The sequence below is a fragment of the Alligator sinensis genome, unplaced genomic scaffold (assembly GCF_000455745.1).
Source record: "Alligator sinensis unplaced genomic scaffold, ASM45574v1 scaffold388_2, whole genome shotgun sequence".
NCBI classification, from domain to species: domain Eukaryota; kingdom Metazoa; phylum Chordata; order Crocodylia; family Alligatoridae; genus Alligator; species Alligator sinensis.
Genome location: NW_005842102.1, coordinates 2,280,852 through 2,303,303, shown reverse-complemented (window position 1 = coordinate 2,303,303; position 22,452 = coordinate 2,280,852). Strand labels below are relative to the sequence as shown.

At 50.4% G+C, this 22,452-nt stretch overlaps 1 protein-coding gene and 1 non-coding gene across 2 annotated transcripts in view; both read right to left on the bottom strand.

The window, feature by feature from the left end:
- Window positions 1-20: 20 nt before the first annotated feature.
- The window catches only part of PRRC2B (proline rich coiled-coil 2B), a 55,701-nt gene continuing 33,269 nt past the window's right edge, over window positions 21-22,452 (bottom strand). The window contains 18 exon segments of the mRNA XM_014520277.2: window positions 21-1,967; window positions 2,529-2,610; window positions 3,221-3,312; window positions 3,970-4,146; window positions 5,948-6,188; window positions 6,852-6,979; window positions 7,692-7,789; window positions 9,180-9,372; window positions 9,875-9,979; window positions 11,082-11,168; window positions 11,608-11,802; window positions 11,953-12,144; window positions 12,797-12,879; window positions 13,547-13,688; window positions 16,462-16,607; window positions 17,360-17,559; window positions 19,280-21,319; window positions 22,293-22,452. The exon segment at window positions 22,293-22,452 is cut by the window's right edge and continues 32 nt beyond it. Of these exon segments, the coding sequence (XP_014375763.1) occupies window positions 1,827-1,967; window positions 2,529-2,610; window positions 3,221-3,312; window positions 3,970-4,146; window positions 5,948-6,188; window positions 6,852-6,979; window positions 7,692-7,789; window positions 9,180-9,372; window positions 9,875-9,979; window positions 11,082-11,168; window positions 11,608-11,802; window positions 11,953-12,144; window positions 12,797-12,879; window positions 13,547-13,688; window positions 16,462-16,607; window positions 17,360-17,559; window positions 19,280-21,319; window positions 22,293-22,452 (4,502 nt within the window). The 3' untranslated portion in view covers window positions 21-1,826.
- Window positions 8,762-8,844, bottom strand: LOC112550417. Its single transcript, XR_003094249.1, has one exon. It is a non-coding gene; the product is annotated as a small nucleolar RNA SNORD62 (small nucleolar RNA).

The window sequence follows — 22,452 nt, the reverse complement described above, 5'->3', positions numbered from 1 at the left end:
ACAACACCCACCCCCCCCCCCCCCCCCCCCCCTTTCATTCAGATCCCTTCCCAAATACATTCTTTGTTCAAAATGTCGTCTTTGGAACCATCGGCAAATTATTTGCTGCCACCTAGCCCAGGCGGCCGGGGCAGCCAGTTAGCGAGCTACCATCTATCGCAGAAACAAAGCTTTCCTTTCCGTAACACCAGAGTGACAAGAGTCCACTCCTTGTTTTTAAAAAGAGCTGAGCAGTTCTTGGCTGGAGGTGGTTCAGTTGACTTAAGACTGTTGTCAGCTTTAAGACCCAAGCATCTTCCAAAACTACTTGTCCTGTAGTACAGGCACACGCTTGCACTCACTCACACCCCCCCCCCCCCCCCCCATCTGATCAATAAAACACCTGAAAACAAAAACCTTACTTCCTCCCACTGGGACCCTTAAAAGCACTACCGAATTGAGGACTGTATGCAACTCAACCAAAAGGAAAGACCTATTTTCTCTTAATCAGAAGGAGAGAAGACAAAGATGATGATTCCAAACAGCCATGCTTCTAATGCAACAACCCCCCCCATCCCCCCAAAACCCCAAACCCAACAGGATTTCCCTAGTGTACTGTGGCTGCTATGCAGAGGGGATTCCCACTAGCTTGTTTCCACGGCAAGTTGTGCAAAAGGCTGTGGAGTCAGAAAAAGAAAGAGCAAGACCCGGAGGAGAAAACGGAAAGCTCCAGGGGACGAGCACAAAACAGAGCAGCCGAGGTGATGGGAAGCATAGAGAGAGCATCGCAACTACAAAAAGTAGTCCAAATAGACCCGTTGGCTTTCGCCAACTCGTTTGATCCATGCACAATTCTTTGACAGTTTACGCTTTGTAAATCCGTGATTTCTGAGCTGCTGCACATGGGGCAGTTACCAAGGGGTGGGAAAGGGCGAGGGGAGGAAGAAACAACCCACCAGAAACCAACTAAATCCAAATGAGCCTGTGGCAGAAATTGGGTGTCTTTCCTTAAAAGGAAAATGCCACAATTTGTTGTATACAGGGCACCCTGAAGCTACAGTTAAGTGGTGTGAGTTTCAAGATTAATGCATCGATCTACTATATACCTTTGTTACACATTTACCTCTAAAGCAAGCACTGCTTCTAGCTTAGACAAAAATACTGAAAAGTTACCAAATGCCTTAACTGTCCTTTACGCCTCTTAATCAGCTCATTTGGAAGGCTAAACTGCTGGAGGAGGGGAGGGGAAATGCACCGAAAACACCTCAATTTAAGAGTCAAAACTCTCAAGGGAGCACAGAACCGAACACCAAATTAAGCAGGGTTCTGTCCAAGCACGTGACTTTGGTCTGGGGGATTTTCTGGAAGCTATGGGGATGGGGGTGGGGTAAAGAGAAAGGGGAAATGAGAACATATAAAAAAATTGCTATAAACAAAGATATAGCTTTTTTTTGTAAAAACCTCAGCTGCCTTTAAAATGAAAAGCCTCAACCTGGCCCCCTCCCCAGTTGCCACTCCGCTGAGACAGAAGTAGGGAACGTGATCACTGGGCTTTGCCAAATGAACTACCTGCAAGGGAGGTGGTGGGGGCTGGGGGTAGGAACAAAAAGATGGCTCGAGCCACTCAATAGTCACATGGGGATGGGTGGTCGGTTTGTTTTTAAAGCAAGCAAGTCAATGTCAAATCCACTGTTTCAAACTGCTTTGTTGGGAGAGGGGCTGAGAGAGGGTGTCGTTTTCGTCAGTCCGGGGTAGGATGGGAGTGATCTGGCGAGACTTTCACGACGCCGGGCTGAGCTGCGGGGCCTCCCCCAGCCAGGAGGGTGAGCTGGGGACCGCGGGCGCTCCTACGCCTTGCTCTCCTCCACTTTGACCGCTTGAGGTTTGATGGCTCCCGTGCGCACCGGCTTCATCTGGTTGGTGGAGGATGCCTCTTGCAACTTCACTGCTCCCAGGCTGGTTTTATTTTCATCCACTCGCTGTTTTGCCTTTTGACAAAGAGAAACATGGCATCAGTTCACATGGGGACCCAGGAACAGGCGGATGAGGGCCAGCTTCACAACAGTGCCCGGGCACCTAAGTCCAAGGAGCAATCCACAAATGCCTCGTCTTAATGCCGAGGGGCCCGAGGTTTTGCCAGCGATGTTACTTTGGCACCACAGGCTCGGCTACTGTGTGCACCCAGCGCTCCCATCTTGAGGGGGCCAAAACCCCCATCCCCCACCACCGCCCAGGACAGTTCCTCACCAAGCAGACTAACGGCAGGGCTGGGACGGGACACTCAATACACCCTTCCTGTTGATATTGTGCCACTATGATTTGGTTAGCTTTGCTGATCGGGCTCAACATATTTTTTTTGGTAAGGCAAGTGTACACCTATGCTCACGCGCGCATGCACACACAGGATTATCAAGGGGGAAACTAAGTTCATATCCTAGCACACTAACAGAGCAGGCTGGGTCGTCACAATGGTAGGAACTCTACCAATCTGACTGTGTGCGAGAGCAGATACCATTAGGTCAATGCTCGACAGTATCAACATGCCCTACCTGTTGCACATAGTGTCCCTGCATGGAGCCCATACTGACTGCTGGTCCAGATGGCTTCCCACTAGGGCTGGCAGAGCTAGGCCTGGAAATCAAAGGGTTGAGAGCACACATGGCCTAGGTTACTACAACGGAACGAAAGCCTGGTCTGCATGAAAGTAAGGAGGAACCAGCAGGCTTGGAGCTCTTAAAAACTGTCAACCCAAGCAAGATTGTGTGTCACTGGGCAGAGGGAGAGGATACAACTAAGAGTCGCAAAAATCCTTTCCCACCTCAAAAGGAGGATCAGAGCATGGAAGGCCGGGCCGGGAGCGTCTAGTTCTTGGGCTCAAAGGTAGAACTGGAAGGAAGCCACATATTTGACACCCCAGCATGGCTGCCTCAGTAAGAGCACCTTCTACTGGCATCAGACCTTCAAGGCTCTGACACAAAAACCAGTCACACTTTTTTGCATTTCTCCCAGGCCAATTACAGCAGTTTATGGGCTTCCTGCCATGAGAGCAAAGCCCCAACACTACGCTTGGAAATCAGTATTCAGACTAGCACAGAGATTCAATTTTTGAAATTATATTAATGGATCTCATTCAAGGAAGCATGACACAAACACTGTTTCACTGCAAGCGTTAAAACACCACCAAGCCTTTCCCACCACACTCAACCCGGTGCTACGGGACGGAACTCTGCAGATCGTTTACCTGTACGTGTGTGGAGACGGTACAGATCCTCCGGAGGACATGTTCTGTTTGCCATCTGTGAAATGAAACCCTTTCATTTCCATTTGAGAGGACTAAGGAGGAAAGTGAGTGAGAAAATATCATCTTTGCATCTACCTGGCAAGCACTCCAATCACATTTTTAGCCTCCCTGCTCCCCTTGTGATGTTGGCAAATACCACTTGCCTCCACTTTACACACGGGGAAGTGTGCTATGCCAGTGAAAGGACTTGCCTATGTTTGGTTGCACAAGCAAAAAGGGAATCTCATCCCCAGTGCTCTCTCCTCTGGAAAAGAACCCGTTGCTTACACAAAGGCATTGAAGCTGACAGGGCATCGCAGTATCTGCTCAAACGGGGCTTTTTGACAACAGCGCCGTATTTCACGAGCAGCAGTCCATCTGCACCTGGGAGCTGACTATGCCTTGGAAAGAATGCAGCCCACAGCTGCTCCCTCTGGACACTGCGAAACTGGACCAAGGCATGACCCTGCCTTCTGAAAACAGAAGGCGGCACAGCAGCGCAACCCAACAGACTGCTGGCCTGGGCTCTGGAGACAGGAGGAATGGAGCTACTCTGCTCCAACCAGCTGGTAGATAAGATAAAGGAGCCCCCGCAAGCAAATCCCCCTCCTCATTAACTGCAGGCCTATAATAGGTGGCTCTTTTTTCAGAGAAAGGTGCAAAACCCAAGTGCAAAGCTTCTTAAAGAAAGCCCAGGTGAGAGCTCTTACCTCCCTGCTGGTTGCAAGAACAGAAGGCTGGGATCCAGGCGGGAGAATCCTGCGGGGTGCTCCGACAGGCAGATTCTGCCCCTGGGGAAGCTGGATGGACTGTGGTAAGATCAGTGGCTGCTGGCCAGAACCGTAACGGGGCAGAGGAAGCTGGGACCCAGGCATAGGCATCGTTAGCTGCGTGACAATTACATGCGGTTACTGACAGAAGGAAGGAGCGTGCAGCTCAACATGCTATCCGCTCATTGGGCCACCAACAAACCCCCAAAACACATCACCATTAAAGAGGGACTTTCATACTGCAACGTGTGTCCATGCAGAGCTGCCAACACCCTGTAGCCACACCAAGTGTCCTTTGTATAAAGGGGTGGCCTAGCAGGTGTGTGCTCTTTACAGAGGGCTTTGCTGATTGCCTCGAGCCTTCCTCATTGCTTTGTCAGTCTTCAGGGTCACTGCCCATATGAGCCCTCTCAGTGGTGCTGGCGGCCACCAGGGCATCAGACAGCTCACATTGTTTTCACCTCGACTTCCACATCCAAACCTTGAATGACTCATGCCCCCGGGGCTGGGGGGGCATGGCAGAAGCAAGCTCCCGCAGATGCTGCTGGCACTGTCAGCAGCTGGGGGGAGGGGGGTGGCGAGCACCGACCAAAGGTCAGCAACCACCACCGGCAGCAGCAGGCAGCGTGGATCGCCCACAGATGCCACCAACGGTGTCAGCGGCAGGGTGGCAAGCGGTGACCACCCACGAGCACTGCTGACAGTGCCAGCGGTGCCTTTTTGTAGGGGGTGCACCGCCACACTCAGGGGGGGCATGTGCACCTGCGTGCACCTCATGTGTGTCGTCCCTGATGCAAGCAATTGGCTATTCTCTTCTGCTGATGTGATTTTGAGGCCTGTACTGCCGGGAAGGCTGATGCTTTAGGTTCGAAACCCCACAGGCTTCAACCCCTTCTTGAAACGACTGATGAGGGGGGTGGTTAAACGTGACTGAAAACTGCACCTCAGAACTCAATGGCAATTAAATGAGACCAAATTTTCAAAGGGGTCATAAAACCCAGAAGAGGATGAGGGGCAAGAAGAGACTACTGGGCTCTGATCACCGACAGGCTCAGGATCGAGATCATTAGCAAAATGTGCCACTTCATATTCAATTAGGAGTGGGTGCCACCACTTAGTGGGCACTTTGCACGTGGCTTTCCCTCTTTACAAAAAAGTTCTCTCTGCTCTGTAGCCTCTTGTTCCCTCTTACTCGCTCTGGCAGTCTTTGTAATTGCTGCATTTAGGACTTCCCAGGACTGCTTTGTAATGAGAGGAGCAAGACTTCGCCACGTGATCCAGGCAGGAGGAACCTAGTTATGGTTTGTCAGGAACCTCTGCACCTCCCCTAGCTAAGCTGTCTTCTGGGTTAACTAGCTTTGGGCTCTCAGCGCTTGCAGCACACAAGCCCCTCTTTAAGCAAAAATAAAGGAGCAGAATTTTCTGGCTTTTCATATTTTTTAACACAATTGTATCACAGTGTAAGCTAAGCTTCATGAAAACCTTCAGAAGCCAATCAATGAATGGATGGATCCAGCACGTGGTATGAACATTTCGATCTTCCCAGCAGGACTCAATCAGCCTCTGGGAACTACGTTTAAGAAAACTAAAGGAGAGGTGGCAACTCTGGAAATCAGGGAGATATTCTGTGGAGACACCTTCAAGACCAGGATGCTCCAAACGTCGAAATGAGAAGAGATGAGGGTCATTGGCTTAAGGTCAGACAAACTTTCTCGAGAAATCTGGAGGATGTGTTATACATTTTTACCAAGTATGAGGGACACAGGGCTTGGCCCAACTGGAGGCATGACTCCTTGTGAAGAGTTTATTTGCAAAAGTCCGTAGCTTACCACAAATATCGACTAAGACCCAGTCCCAGATGCTGGCCAGTCATGAGCACATACAAAAAACAAAGCAGCATGCAACCTTTGTTCCTAACCTGTGTAAGCTGGGAGTCCATCATCTGCGAAGCTCCCATACCAGCTGCCTGATTTATCTGGCCTTCATAAACCAGAGTCTGGCTTCCATTCATTGGCTGGTAAGGGGACCCAGACTGTGTTTTCACCATCTCCAAGGGCTGCATGCCTGGGAAGGCGGAGTATGGAGGCTTTAGAGCCGTACCTCCCGTCAGAACCATGGTATTGGGCTGAGACAGACTGGGGTGCATGTACACCTGAGACCTGAAGAAGAGAAACAGATTTAAACACTGCCCTTGGGCCCTTTTGAGACTGCACTTCACCCCCCTCTGTCCCCTATACCCCATGTGGATGGCAGTCAGGTCACACGGTGCAGTACAGCATCAAGCCAATCAACAGGGAAACAAAAGCCTTTTTGGCAGTAGAATTCAGTTTTCCCCAGCCTTTCACACTCATCCTAACACCTTTTGGGCTAAGCCCCTTGTCTGAGGCCCCACAGGAACGTTGACATAGACTTCACCAAAAATAGCCGGCTCTTAATGAACTTCAGTCTAATGGTGGCAATGAGGTGACTGCATTAGTAAGAAGCTCACACTGCAGGTGGGGTGGTAGAAGCTTTCCCTAGAAGGTGAAGGTTTGCCAAGACCTTGCTGCGATGTCCAGCAGCTGGAGAGCGCCAAGGCGTCTTAGCCAAGAATCCATATTTTATTGGGTTGCTTATTTTATCTAGAGAGAAGGGGCTGAGATCACTGCAGTGCAGGCTGGCATGCCAAAACCTTCCCCACGTCCCTCTGCCAAGCCTTCTCGCAACACATCTGCTTTGCCAGTCAAATGAACTGGGCAGCAGATGCACATTGCTGTAGGCATATTTAGCTGTTCACAACATAAAGCTCTGTCGCTGCCCAGATTAACCACCAGAGCTGTTACCTGAAGGGCTGTATGGAGCTGTAGATCTCCTGGGACTGGGACACAGGCAGGCCACCTCTGAGCCCAAGCTGTGCCTGGGCTTGTAAGGATGTGTGAAGGGAAATGGGAATCTGCTGAGCAGCAGCAGCCTGCAGAGGAAATAAAGGTGATTGAAAGACATGGAGGCAGCCAGAAACCCTCTTGAGCTGTTTAACATCCATCTGCTTTCTTCAGAGAGTTGCTCCACCTTCCCCCAGCCCCACAAAGTGTCATTTCTCAGAGCACAGTCTCATGGGAACTGGAACAGACTGATGCCTGGGCAGGTGTGAATGAAGCAGTGCAAACAAGCATAGGACTGAGCTTCCCAGGGATTGATGTTCTTTACACACAGAACAGGCCCTTTTCCCAGGCAGAGACTATTCTCAAAGGCTCTGGCGCTGCCTTCTCCTCTTACCCACAAGAGCTCTCCACAGCTCAGAGAGCACCCCTGCACCCTGGTGATGGAGATGCTGAGAACTGCTGATGAGTGCTGTGGCTTGGGGGATGTGGCTGTGGACACACTGGGGAAAAAACTGAGGCTCAAACCTGTTCATGTCTCACTCAGAACAAGGTGGGGAAATGTACACTTCCTCATTTTGCCACATATTTGGGCTTTACAGACTCCTCCCTAGTAAAACCTGTCAAAACGATTGTGGTGCAAAAACCAGCATCTCCTATCTTCAGCCAGTCTGCTGCTCTGCTTTAGGCAGCTGCAGTCTGTGTTACGGAGCAGTATTCTCCAGCTGATGGGCAAGGGGTGAAGGACTCTGGACCAACCCCATTCAGAGACGCAGTGACTGCTACTCCCCCTCCAACGCTCACCTGTTGGTAGCTTTGCTGCTGAGGTATCGTCTGAGGAACCAGGCGTGGCTGACTTGCAAACACGTGACCATCAAGGTACAGGGGTGGGATGTGGTTACCTAGAATTTGAAATGAAAGGGAAGAAAGAGTATGACAATTGAACCCTATTCATTCCAGCATAAGCAGAACCAGAGACAAAGGTAAAAGCAGGACAATGAGGAGGAAACTGCAGACCCATCAAGGTCTGTTTCTCAGGTCCACACACCAATGTGTTACGGCAACTTTGTGAAACAGTTGGAAAAATGCCCCGGCCTTTACCCAAAATCTACTCCACTTCCCTTTAACGAGAAGGTTTTTACTCACCAGCCATGTGTTGAGCAAGCACGCTTTTGCGAGGCTGGTACTATGGGCTGGTAAATGCAAACCTACTGTTTCCTAGTGTATGACACTGCCCCCTGCGTGAGAGTTGGTAGTTCAGGAAGAATCAATCGAGTTGAGTTACAAACTAGTCATAAAGAAAACTCATTGGTGGTCAACTTGGACTGCTCACCATCACCAGGCCTTTGCAGCTGGGAGGCACAAAATTGCAGCCCCATGGCAAAGACAAAGTAAGCATTTGCTTCAGAAAATACATGCAAACAAGGGCACCAGGAAGGAAGCACTGATCTATCCTGCACCATAGTGAAGTGCCGTACAGGAGAGAGGGTGGAAAAAACACGCACTTGTCTCTGCCTCTGGGGACAGCCAGCTTTGTAAGTGGAAAATGTGGACAATTTAGTCACTGCAAATGGTTTGCCCACTAGCAGCTGTCCTTAGGATAGCCCATCCCACTCGACAGCTGCAGAGGGAGAGTCAATAAGCAGGGTGCTAAGTTTCTGATTCAGGAGAGGCCAGGTGCAAGTCTCTGCAAAATGCGGATGACAGCACTTCCTACCTCACAGGGGTACTAGGTGTGCATGTGATTATATACATATATTGGGAGGTACTATAGTAACAAGGGCTTTCTAGGTACCTAAGACAGAAAGAACGGCCTCAGTTAGAGAAATACTTAGGGGAACTGTTTGATGCCACTGTTGGGACCCAAGTTCAAGTCTCTCAGTCACAGAATCTTTGTTTCCCTTCTGTCAAGTACACAGCAAAGGGTCAAGTGGGACCTAGTAGAACATCGCCGAGTCAGCCCAGTGTCCAACCAGAGGCATTCACCCACCGTGACATGCCCATGAAGGATTTTAGCCCTATGCCAGGCTTACGCCAACAACGGCCAGAGGACCCTCACCTGAGGAGAGGAGACAGTTACCTCTCTCCTAATTGCTATGTGAATGAGTTCTTCAGCACCATCTAGTCGACTGTCTCATTACACAACCAACTCTTCCACATACTCCCATTACATGACTCCAAGGTGGAGTCCATGCTTTCACACACACGGAGCACAGAGTCAAACTGGACAGGGCCAGAGGCATGCAGCTCCACTTCCACCAATCTGGAATGAAGCCAATGTCTAGCAGGTACCTGGAATAGATGCAGAAGGTGCTACAGATGCCACCGGCATAGGAGGCATGGAAACACCCCCAAACGAGCTGTAGCTAACACCATTGGATGCTCCGACGCTGGAAGGCGGCTGGATGCCCGAGCCAGCACCTCCTGGAGAGCTCTGTTCTGGTAAGCTAGGGGAATTCTCCCAGGCTTTGCGGGCAGACTCCATCTGCAGCAGTGAGGAGAGACAGGGAAATGAGTACAGGCAGCTGAAATGGAGGGGAAAGCTGTTTTACCTGACAGCTGCTGACAGGTCTCAGATCAACTCCCAACAGGGAAGTGCCTATGTTGCAAAAAGTTCCACTGCAACTAGCACCAGGCGCCCGCTTTGTGTCAGATGCAAGGGAGCACCCAGGACTTGGCAGGCCAGGAAGAAGAAATGAACTGTCCTCTTGCTCATTTCTTGACTTGCTCTCTACAAGGCTGGGCTGCAACCCAGCTTGCTTTCCCCATTTAATGACTAGGGAGGACTTTCCCACCTAGAGCTACCCAAATATTCCCCTTCCACCTGAACTAAATTCATGGAGCTAAATGAAGATGTTGCAAGTGCCCAATGAAACACCCAATGCCCAATGAGGTGGTGGTGGGTGAAACCTCTCCACCTTTACTATTTGGGTGGAAGTGGGGCTGGGTTTTCAGAGCTGGAGCAAAGCAGAGCGAGCCTTGCTTACCTTCAGAGTGAGGTCTGCCGTGGGGAAGGACATTGGGTTCAGGCCGATGCACCGTGGGAGATGGTGATCTCGTCGCAGGATGGGAATGGACTGCGTTAACCCCGCCTGGAGGGAGAGTTTTAGACAGCTAAATGTCTTATAAACATCTTTCTTCACCACAAAGGAAGCTATGGAGATGCCGAAGTTGTAAGGCACCTCACAAAGAACTCACTAAGCCCAGCACAAAGGCCCCAATCCTAAGAGGTAGCAGGTGCCTGACTCCCACTGACTGCTATACAAGTTAGGTGCCCAAATACTTCTCAGGATCTGAACTGAACTGTTTCACTTCTTCCCAACTTGTTGAGTGGATTATGGAGGCTGCTTAGAACGAGAAAGGAGTGAGTTTAACATTATGGCAATGCAGGTATGCTGGGCCGGAGGCAGCCCTAGGTAAGCAGGCACAGCTCTGCTGAACTCCAGGGTTGCATCAACTTGCCCCACAGCTAGATCTGACCTACACTACTACCTGTGCATGAAGAGAGCTGTCCTGTCCACCCCAGACAAGTCCATGGGAACTGCTGGGACACACTGTTTGATTTGCCAACACTTGTGAGAAGAACGAACCTGGAAGGCCAACCTCCAGGAAATGAAGTTTGTGCTATTTCAGGGGAAGCCGTTTTTAATATCACACCACACAGCTGGGCTGCAGGAAAGTACTAGGTTTTCAATCCATTTTAATTTTCCTTTGGCCAAATTGTTCTAACAATCTCCCCATTTTTATTAAGGAAGGACCTGGGCTTGGCTTGGTGCCAGCCACTGCTCCCTATGTCTCCTTGTGACAAAGAGGACTCTGAGATCCAGCCATGAGTCACTTCCCAACAAGGCTCCTTTGCCTTTTTATACGGTAGGGGACAGAAGGAAACCGGTAATCCTCTAGATGACAAGGCTTCTTACTTTACATAGGGCATGATACGATACTTGAATCATTTCCTAACAAAGGCATGGGTATCTCTGAGCTAACACGCCATTGATGTTATCAAGTTACCCTGAAGGACAGTGCCTACATTTTCATTGCCGGTTTTCTGAGCCGTGTCAAACACCTGGGTAACATCGCATTCAGCATCAAGCAAATTGCAAGTACGTGCACTTTTTCCATTTAAACCAATCTCTGGGGTTTAACTGGGGATAGTGGACGGATGGGTCAATTCAGGGTCAATGATGTACTTACGTTACTAGCCAAGGCATCGTGCAGTTTGGCGACAGGGTTAGTTGCTGTACCGGAGGAAGAACCAGGTGGCAGGCTGAAGTCAGAGTCCTGAAAAAAGGTCACACACCCCATTCAAATCCGGACCCCGGGGCCACTTGTCACCTGCTCACAATTAGCGCACTTTAACCAGAACCATGCTGCTAGGGACTAAAGATCGTCTTTAGCAGAACTTCACCAAAGAGCAACAGCAAAATAAACGTGCCTATAATCAGCAACAGGCTTCCCCCCACTGGCACAAATGGGCTGACAGGGCCTTAACTTCTAGCTCACCCTGCAGCTACCCCATTTGTTCCTTGTCATACTGTTTCCATCAGAATAACAGGCATCTGCCAAGACATCCTGGTCTCTGTCAAGCAGTGACATCTATAAAGAAACTCGACAGCACACAAGCTGGAAGCCTCCCTTGACTAATCTTCCTGCCTACATCGCCTTCCTCCTCTCTACAAGCTGAAACCACCAAGAAGATAAAATTAAATTCAATCCTCACTTTAGGATTTACTCCAAATTCAATAGATGGCACAGGAAGAACAGAATCCACGTGAATTTCCACCCCATTAACAGGAGGGATATTCCCTTCCAGCCGTTCCGTCCCCTCCGAACCCTTTCTGTTTTTCAGGGAGCGTTCGTTGCCGATCGGTCCGGGCTTGTGTTCCTTGTTCTGTCCTGAGCCTTGATCTGAATCCTTAATGGGAAAGCAGAGAGGCTGAGACACACAGACTGAATAACCCATTCTCTATCTTAATAAAGCTATGAAGACACCAATGCAGCCCCTTTCCCCAGGCCAGGGGCACCCGTTTCTGCGTGCTCTTGCTTGGCTGCGAATCCAGGTTACCTTTTTATCAGATTGCTTCTGCACTTGCTCCTTCTGGCAGTCGGGCTTTGGGTCCACCAGGCCAGCCCCATTCATCTCCTCTGGTTTGAGGGTGCCATACGGAGAACTGCGCTGAGAGGAGGTAGCAGAGGATTCCCGAGACTCTGCGCTCAAGTCAATGCCACTATCCCCCTGGCTGCCTTTAAAACCCTGCTATGCAAAGCACGAGAGGTGTTAAAGCCCCAGATCCAAACCCAACTCCACAAAGGAGAAAAAACAACAGCGAGAACACAGCCCCCTTTTAGCCAAGCATAATGGCCGAGGAGGCCGCCCTGACCTGCAATGGCCGCTGCTAATCCGGCTCTGGACAGCCCCGAGGCAGACTGTCCAACGTGCCAACCCCGCTGCAGCTTTAGGAGGAGGAGAGCTCCACCTGACTACTGGGCTGAGATGGCCAAACTCGCGTCACTTGTGACCCAAACCAGATTTAACTCTCGTCTTCAAAGGTGAAAGGTCACTGCAGCATTCAGCAATGCCTCCTCACGCCCTTTGTTACAGAAACAGCTACACATCTCACACAAGCAGGAATCATCCAATTCCACTTACTGGGCCGTCCTCTGCTCCCAGTTTGGAGTCTAACTCTGGAGCAGCCGGCTGTGCAGCTGGGCTGTTGCAGATTTACACCCAAGAGCAATCGCAAGCAGAATTTGGCCTACCATTTGGAAAGCCACCAAGCCAAAGCTGTGGAAAGCCAAAACCACATGAGCAGCACCAACAGAATGGCTAACACAATGGGAAGCGCAAGCTACCTGCAACAATATTTTACTTAACGCAGCACTTGAACAGGGGATGAGATGTCCCTTACCTCAGTGGGGCTGGTTTCTGCGCCGTTAAACCCATTCACAGGCTTGCTCCAGGAATCGCTGCCAGGTGACTGAACTGAGAGAGCTGGAAGAGCAGATGGGAGTCAGACGCTTCAGATGGAGCCCCGAGAGCATGTTGTTTCCATGACCCTGCTCGTGCCCACCACCTTCCCCAAGACTGACCAAAAGCCACTTTTACACTTTACACTCCAGAACAGGCTGAGGCATGGCACCATACCATAGGGAAAACAGGGCATGACAGGACAGAACAGATAAGGACTTCCTAGGAGAAGTGAAGGCTGGAAGGAGGGGAAGGGTTTCCAGTGCCAGGGAGAAAGTGGGAGAAGGGGACAAAGAAGCCCACTTGGCAGGAAGTGCAGAAAGGATAAGAAGGTAGAAGAAATAAGAATAAGGATATAGGTGGGAGGGAGCTGTACAGGGCCTTGAACACAAGGCTAAGACACATGAACTGGGGAGGAAACTAAGGAAGAGATCTCAAGAGAAGGGTGACACCAACAAAGCAGGGACAGGATGGTTATCTTAGCAGCAAAAATGTGAACTGGCACAAGCACAGAGATCTGCCACCTTCCTTTCCTTGGGGGTTTCAGCCACGGGTAGAAGAAAGGTGACTCTCTGTGACACATGTGCACATACTCCCCTCTGCACACATTCCTCTTCCAACCCCAAGGGATTCCCAGTTTCAAAACTGTCAGATGCCCCAAGGCTGGCCAACAGCAGAGGCTCCATCTTACCTGGGCTATTGCTTTCCCAGATTTCTGTGCCCAGGCTGTTTCCAGACACGGTTACGTCGCCTTGCTCTAGGCACATGCTGTTCTGCTTCTTGGCAAATCGAGGAGGGATACGAGACTGAAGGACGCGGCCTTTGGCTGGTGCCTGACAGAGAAAGACACTGACTGTGAGACCTGCTGTTGATTTAGGTTAACAGGACCTGCTGTTAGCAAGTTTCTGTCTGGCTCCTGGCTTCCTGAGCCTTCATAAGGAGGCTGTGCCCTCATTGGCGTCTCTAAGGTGAAGGAAGCCCCCAACCTGGATGACTCCTCGAGCACCTTATACAGGGAAATTGCCAAAGTGTTGTGTATCACTAGAGTGGCCTGTCGGGGCAACATGACAGGGCGGTGAGGAACTGTGCCAGGTTTATAAAGAGCAGTTCTCTTCAGCAGAGGGGAGGGATGGGCAAAAACCCAACATCTCTACGTCAGACTTTGGTATAAGACTTCCTGCAGCCCCAGGCACACTAAAGGACCAATTTAATACTGCGCAATATCAGGAGACAGATGATTCACATACCCTAATACCCTCTGGAGAGGGAAGGGAGCTATTAGTTCAGCTCACACAACTACACTGCCGCTCCATTTGGTACATTTATTCAGGCTTTCTTTAGCCTAATTTTAAATATGCCAAGAAACAAGGCTTCTGTTGCAGGGTTGGGAGACATAACCCACAGCCTAAGACACCTCCGCGTCAGGGACCAGTTCCCAACATTTTTTGTTCTAGTTCTTCCACATGTCCCCATCGTGTACTTAAAAATATCTTCCACCTCCAAGGAATTTACTCTTCAAGTACTTGAACTTAAGCGCCCTCCTAGCCTCAAACATCGTTTAGATGGCTTGCCCATTGCTAGCGCCCAAACCTTTCCTTGCAAAGCAACCCCTCTGGCCCCTTAAAGAGCAAACACATACCACACACTATTGTGTCCAGTTTGTTAATCTGTCTGTGGTCAGCATGGTGCCCAGCCCTGACAATGTTCAAAGAACGGCTGTACCGCAGAGAAGCTATCAGCTGCTGTCTTATGAAACGATATTGGGCATATAGAGGACAAAATGTAGAGGGAACACAGAGGTCTTTGTAAAGCGATGTTCAGCTACAAACTCAAGTCTCTCGTTATACAGCTGCACCATTACTTCCTTCTATCTCAGTCGTGGTTTGGAATATACCTCTCTCCCATCAAATAAATCAGTTCTTGAGACCAAGCTTTGTTACGGTCATTGCAACTCATGTTTCTACTCCCATGATGGGCATACTGAAGTTACATAAATTTCCATCACATCTGCATATCATCATCATCAAGCCAAATTAATGGATATATTGTTCATCGTGACTTAGAACCCCCTACAAACCAGGGCAAATTGTGTTCAGCACAAAATTTAACCACCGAGTCCAACTTACCTTGGTCCACACTAACCAGCGAGCTGTGTTTAGAACTGGTCACTGAGCTGTTCTTCAGAATCCTATTCACACACGATCAAACCCTGCAGCACAGACTAACTCTAGGCCCCTTTGTATTTCCTGCCATTGCTGACATTGGTACCACCTTCTGATTTAGTGTTGCTGTGGAGTTTCATTTGAGCCGGTTTCCTATTCTAGAACCATTTAATTTCCCACAATTAGAGACACGGATCAGTGATGGTATCAGTAGCTTTCCTTCAGTGTATCAGTTTAGACTGTTTCCTCAGACCCACTCCTTGAGTACAAAGTAATGGATGGGTCAGAAGGATCTATTGGAACATCATTTACACTGACAGAAGCCCCTACTCATAAACTATCTTACAGGAGTTAAAACAATTTGGTAAATGATTTAGTTTCGGAGCAGTACATGACCAGTGTGGAAAGGAATATCTAAATCCCTAATAAACATCCTGATTACAGATTATTTGGAAACTCCTGGGCGTGCATTTCTGCAGCCCCCATGCTAGGTAAAGTCTTAGATGTCGTCTGCACCTCCCTGACTGCCGGCAGGTCTGGTGGGAGACCCTGGCTGCTACCACCCAGCCACTGGAGCACATACATGTGCATGTGCTCCTTGCAGCAGCTGGGCTGGCAGCAGTTTGGGAAGGCACCAACTGGCTGATGGGACAGCTACAGCCAGCAGAAGGTGTGGGGATGTCTACATGTGTTTTCTTTTGGGCAGGAGCAGAAGCCTCACCTCCATTCAGCAGACAAACTCTGCTGCCGGCTTTCACAGAGAGCCCTGCTACTGCTGCAAGGGCACTCACTAGAGACACTCAACAGACTCACTGAAAGGATATGAACTTCCTAGTGCAGACCAGACCCTCGCTGCTCAACAGAGGAATACAACACTTCTAGTGAGGGAAGTGAAGTTCATTTAGTTACAATCCAGGCTGCTCACCAGGCTTTAAAAGCTGTGTGCACGGGACAATCATGTTCACCCAACAGGCCACGATGAAAATTGGCAGAGAAATGGAAAAAAAAAACCCTGCCTGCCCAGACCTCAACTTTGGGAAATTCTTTCTGAAGCATGACAAGGAGTCGCAGCCCGGGCTGAACCTGGGGAAGGGGACACCTGGCTACCAGAGTAGCAACAAGCTTTGAGAGAGAGTTGCTTTGGAAGAGGCTACAATTAAAAGAAAGTTTCCTACGTTGCCGTATGGATTTCTCCTCCCCGACACCCATGGCAACTCTCAGAAAGCCACGGAGACTGAGAAACAAGCTACCCCTGCCTAGCAGTGCTACCCATCACACTGAGAGCTAATACACCGTCAGCTGTTATCTAACTACATGCACTGCTGCTTTTTTTAAGCCTTGGCTGTGGTTGGGCTTGTGGGTGTGTGTCTGTCTCAGACTCTGACTGAAACCCACTCTGGACTCTGCACTAGGTCAGACTGTGCTCCAGCCTCCCCCTCCTCACCTGGGCAGCTTGTTCTTTCTTCCTGCGTTCCTCTTCCAGCAAACGGCGCTGCTTCTTAGTGAGGACCTCAATGAAACCTTCGCCTGCCACAGAACCCACTTCGTTCTCCTCCGCCGTGTTTGAAACCCGATTGTCAATGACGGCATCTGAACAAGGGTTACAGTTAAAACCAGAATCTGTTAAGAACGCATCTCAAGTGGGACCCTCAAGCTAGGCGATGAAATAGCTCGGCCAACAGAAAGTGAAACTATGCGAGCCTGCTTGCACCTACCAGCTGGACTACCCCAAGTGCTTTGCGTCATTCCTCTGCAGCCCGGATACTGGGCACACTTCCACTGACCTGGGCAAGCAGAGCTTGGGAAGGGAGCCAGAAATCAGGCTTCCTGCGCAGCCACATCAGTATCACTACTAGAGACTAACCAAGTAACCCCTCCTCATACTTGGTTACACAACAATGGAGAAAGGCTCCAAAAACATCCGAGACTTTTTCAAAGCAGACTTCTACATTTTGCAAATGTGACCTGCTGTCTCTGAAGCGTTGCACAGAAGTTAACTCAGTCCCCTGCACTAACCATACCTGATGGCTTCTTAACCTGGCTTTACAGATGGCTAGGGCGGAACTCAGACTCGGATTGCTCCTCTGGTTTAGATGGCCAGGTGTTCTCGGCTCCTCCCTCACTAACCAGATTCTTGAATTGGACCACAACACCGCGTTTACTAGAGTTATAAAGCCATTGCCCCAATTCCAATGCTTCCCGTGACACGGGGTATAAATTTAGTATTCAAAACTGCCTTGGACCGTGCTGTCTTGGGTGTTACCCCACCAGGGGAAAGGACTCAACCATGTAATTAACTGGGTAGCGTCCCTTTTGGGAAGCTAACCAGGCAAAGCACTTACTTCCATAATTCAATTCGAACTGTGACATGGCTTCTCCCTTGTCACTTGCTCTCTGGGCCGTGGACTTGGGCTCTTTCTCCACCTTTTTACCTGGGCCCTCAGCGCTGTCCAAATTGGTGTGCGAAGCTCGTTCCAGGCTGTACACAGAGTGGCTGCTCCCGCTGCTGGCATTGCCGAGACTCCCACCTTCTTCCGGGGACCTGTGAGGAGACAAGGGGTGAGAGTCAAGTGCAGGCCAACGGGAGGGAAAATAGAAAAAGGCAAAGAAATGGGTTGGGTTCTCTTCACCAGGCCCAATCTTCCTTCCCTGCAGCCAAATGCTAGAGACATTGCTTCCATGTAGACACCTTGTTAATGGGGGATGCTACTGTGGGAAGTGGAATGGAAACAACAGGCACCATCACTTGTAGCTGATAGAAAACTTTCTGGTTTGTCTCAGAGGGAAAACTACAGGCCCATGTGCGCCCCTTTGAATATTTGGGGCTCCAGCACCTTCCACCCTCATGTAAAAAGCTTTAACTCTTGCAATTCTCTCAAATGTTAGCAAAAAATGTGCGTGTTCTAGCAAATGTCAGGTCAAGGGCTGATGGGAGCAAGGGGGAGCAGAGAGGTTGATGCACATTTAGCCAAAAAAAAAAAAAAAAAAAAAAAAAAAAAAAAAAATCACTTTTCCCCAGTTATTTTTTTCGGGGCAATTCTTTTGAGCTCTGAGCCTCAGCCATGTGTTGTGCTCTAGAGATTAACCAACATGAGGCACTGGGGAGCTGAAAAAGTAAAGAAGCCGAGGAGCAGAACACGGAAAAAACTGGTTACAGAAAGCTGAGCAGTGTGTAGTGGCAAGCTTGTGTTTCCCTCACTCCTCATCCTGTCCCAGTAAAGTTTCCCCCACACATCCCATTGCACTTTTCTTCACTGTCTGTCAGCACAACCCCTCGCCCCCTCCATGGAGCAGCTTGCTATAATTAATCAGAGGAGGAAACAATGAGGTAGCATCAAAGCATCTATCTACTTCAAAGCATGAATCCCAATGCAGTGCAGCAGTCTTAAGGAAGGCTGGACTCAAAACCTGCTGCTAAAAAATAGATCACAAATGGGCCTGCCAAATAGGCCCAGCCCTACGATCCAGCCACTCCAGCCTCCCAGAGCACCAGGCATCAAATGAGTCCGAGGAGGCAGCAAAAATCCTGTTTCCTAGCTATCAGTTTGTCTTAGAGCCCAAAACAGTTCTCACAGGAGCAATGCTGCCACCAGGCCCATATAGCCACTGTATGAGCTCTCCTGGAAGCTCCGTCTTCCGTTTATCACCATGCAATAACCAGATTTTAAGGAAAACCCTCTTGAAATGTAGCTAGATCTGGCAACTCCACCTATAGCAGCCATGCCATGGCCACAGCTATGGATCTAAAATCTCCAAAGTAGTGAAATCGACTTAAATGTGTGACATTTCCCCTTTGCATTCCCATCAGCTTGCTACCCGTATCTCCCAACCTTTCCCCACTGCCATGCCACTGTTTGCAACTCCCTGGAGTCAGCACCCAGACCAGATGACCTCAAAGAGTTGGCAGTCAGGGACCAAGATGCCCTTGCTGCCCTCTGGCCAGCTGGAGGTACAACACAAAAGTGCAATGATGGACCTTTGTGGTGCAAGCTCCAACCAGGTGGAAGAAAGGGGGCAGCCCCAGGTATTCCCAACCGCCCTCCTAAGACAGAGATGAATCTGAATTTCCAAGGTGAGCAGAGCTTTAGCGTGGGAATGAAGGTCTGGGAAAACAGCAAACATCTTGGGTGCACTGGGGGGTCTCCTGTGAATGATGGGAGGAACACTTTGCGACAAATCTGCCAGGCCAGCTGGCCCCATAGGCCTGATAGGGGACATGGGCATGCACAAAGGACACGCTGCTCATTGGAACCTGAGCTCACCTTTTGCTCTCGTAGCGGGAGGCCGCCCCGCCACTGGCCCTCATCGACTGCTCCCCAAACCCTGTGGACTCCGCCTTACGGCTCTGCCGGTCCACGAGAGGCCTCTGGCTCGAGAAGCTCCTCTTTGCCAGCTCTCTCTTCTCTCCCAGGGTGCTGCCAGCCAGGCCGCCGTCCAGCTGCGCTTCGCTCTCGCCCACCCCTTCACGCCTCTCCCGCCGCTCGCTAAAGTCACTGCTTTCAGATGCAGTCTCCCACTCCTCGTTGGCATGATCTGATGAGTTCTGGTAGGACAGCTCCGGAGACCTCTGGCCAGAGATGCCGTTCTTCTCCGCCACGGCCAGCTTGGGTCTTCCGGGCCACTGGCTGGGCAGGAGGTTGGTTCCCCCTTCCTCGGGGCTCCACTGGCCCACGGATTCTCTCTCCTGCCTGAGACGCCGGAAGCGAGGGGGTTTGTCCTGCCGCTGCCGCCGCCGCCTCCTGAACGGCCTATTCTCTATGTTCTCTGGGTCGGCAGCGTAATCTTCCTGGAAAAAGTGCCTTTTGTCCTCAACAGGAGTCTCCTCAAAGCCCCTTCCAGGGAAGGAGTCTGAGTGCTTGTAAGAGTCCTGGAGATAGTCCCGGTCAGGCTGCCGCCTGGCCCCAAAAGTGTCCGATGGAGTGCTGTGGTTGTAGTCCTGCCACACAGTTCCCCCGCTTCTCCCTTGCCACTGACACGGCTCCTTGGACGCAAAACCTCTTCTCCCATACCCAGAGTTGCTCAGTCTCGGGGGTAGCGACCTCCCAAAGGCTCTTGGGGCCCTCATCTTCGGGTCAAGGCTGTTGTGATCATCTGAATAGATTTTGTTGGAGCGCCAGGATTCCTTGAAGTCTCCCTTTTTCACGTCATTCTCCTCCCTCTCCAGAGCAGAGCCCTCATTGCTGTTCTCCGATCCCCTCTGCCGGCGACGCTTGGGCAGCTCCTCGTACTCGGACCCCTCACTGTGCGTCTCGCTGGCGATCCTGCGCCTGGGTTTGCCCCTGGGGAAGTCTTCCTGCTGGTTGAACTCCCGGAGGCCACGGCCTCGGCTGCCCCTTGGGTTGCTGTAGACGCCCCTGCTGCCAACCACAGTGCCGCGGCCCCTGAAGCTGAACTCTCGGAAGCCCCGACCTCTCCCACGGCCTTGGCCTCTCCCACCAAAGGCTTGCTCCTCGTCGATAAAGATCCAGTTGTTTCGTTTAGTAGGAGGGAGGTCATTAGGCTCTCGGGACAGCTTATTCTCCCATGCTCTTTCAGGTTTTTCTTCCTCTTCGTCGTCCTCCTCTTCCTCCTGAGTTTTCTCGGTGTCTCGGGTGATGCCGGTTGGGGAAGAACCTTTGTCATCCAGCAGGTAGTGAGTGGAGTTTAGCAAGGCTGCTGGCTCTTCTGACTCATTCTCTACCTTGTGGACAGGGGCTTTTTCTTTTGCTGGGCATGAGGTACCTTCTCCTTCCAGCTTACTCTTCTCCAGCTCCTTCTCTTTCTCCTCAACCTTGAGGGCTTTCAGGACTGGCTTTTTAATTGGGCCGGATCGCCGTGTCCGCCCCATCTGCTCTTGGTGCTGAGTGCTAGAGTTTCTGTTTTCAGGAGCCCACTCTGTTGTCTCTTCCACAGGTGGCTTGCTGGTAGCCATTTCTTTCTTCCAGGGGTCAGCACTAAATGAGTGTTCATCCCTGGAAGCCTCTTCATCTGCCTCTGTGGCAGCCTCCGAGGGTTTCTGCTGGTGGCTGATGTCCCAGCCATTATACTCTGGTTTCTTATCAGCTTGTACAAAGTCAGACTCCAGGGGCGAACACCTCAAGCTTGCATGGCGGCTCCCAGAAACACAAGCATCCTGCACCTTCTCCTGGTGCTGAAACAAAAGATCTTGGCCTAGTCTTTGAGATGACAGGCAGCTGTCAAAGTCGGCTTGGGCTTTCTTCTCAAAGGTGTTTAAGTACTCCTCCCCTCTCTCCTCAAAGAGATCCCGCTGAGTGCTCACAGCCTCTGACCTTCCAGATGAAGCAGAGTAAGAGCTATTGCTTCTGAAAAGGAACCAGGAGGAACAAATCAATCAGGCAGTGAGACTAGCATGCTGCCCCAGTCCCCAGCCCGAACACAGGAAAACAATAAATAAAGGCAGCTTCACTCTTGACTTTAAATCATGCAACAACAAGACTATGAACTGCTCGAGTGCTGAGATTTATGGATCTGCCATAGCTCCGGTCTGTAACGCTAGGCTAGACAGAACCAGCAGACGACAAAGCAAGCAGATTCTGTACAGAAAATAAAAACAAAGGCAGTTTCCTTAGGAAATGAACGTAGACTCAGGCTCCGGGTCACGCGGCGATTTCAAAATCAGAGGACCTGCAGGGTGCTACGAACCATTAATATTAAAGACAGCATTAGCCAGAAGTTCCAACTCTCCCTTTTTGACACCCGTCTTCAGGAAGCAGTAACTGCCTCTCTACAATGAACGCTGGGAGCCTGGCCAAGGCCACAGGCGGAAAGGGGAAGCCCCCGGAGCAGTGATTCTCAACCAGAGTACTATGATACCATGAGGTGCTGCTAGATCCTTTGAAGGGTGCCGCAAGAAGTGAGGAGACAAACAGATAAGCTAAGTAGATACACGCAGGCTCAGGCTTGTCCCCTCACTGCCCAGCCCTTCTGCAAGGAGGTGAACACCATAATATAGAAATTCGTTTTTGAAATTGAGCACCACTCAATTCACACAAGTTACGGAGGGTGCCTCGAGTCCAAAAAGGTTGATAACCACTGCCCTAGAGTCAGTTTAGACTCCCTTTGAGTTTCAAGATATAAAACACCATACACCAAATGTCATCTTCACATGCATAAGCACTCAACCATGTCCAAACAGGGCGCTATCTTCACTCCAGGGCCCACCAGCAGCCAAATACTTTTTCCTGCTTTTGAGAAAGTTTTTTGGCTAGAGCCTAAGCCCTTTCTCCACTGGAAGGGTACAAAGGGCCTGGTAGCATGGTACAAGCATGCCCTCACCTGGCATGCAGTCCCTCCACAGCCACGCTCTCCACCTGTTTCTGATGGGAGAGAGCATATCCCTTGCTCTGCAGAGAAGCATAGCTCTCCTGGCCCCACACTGGGGCAGGGTCCAGAGAAGGAGCTTTCCTTTCCTGCTGCATAGATGTCTGACAATTCT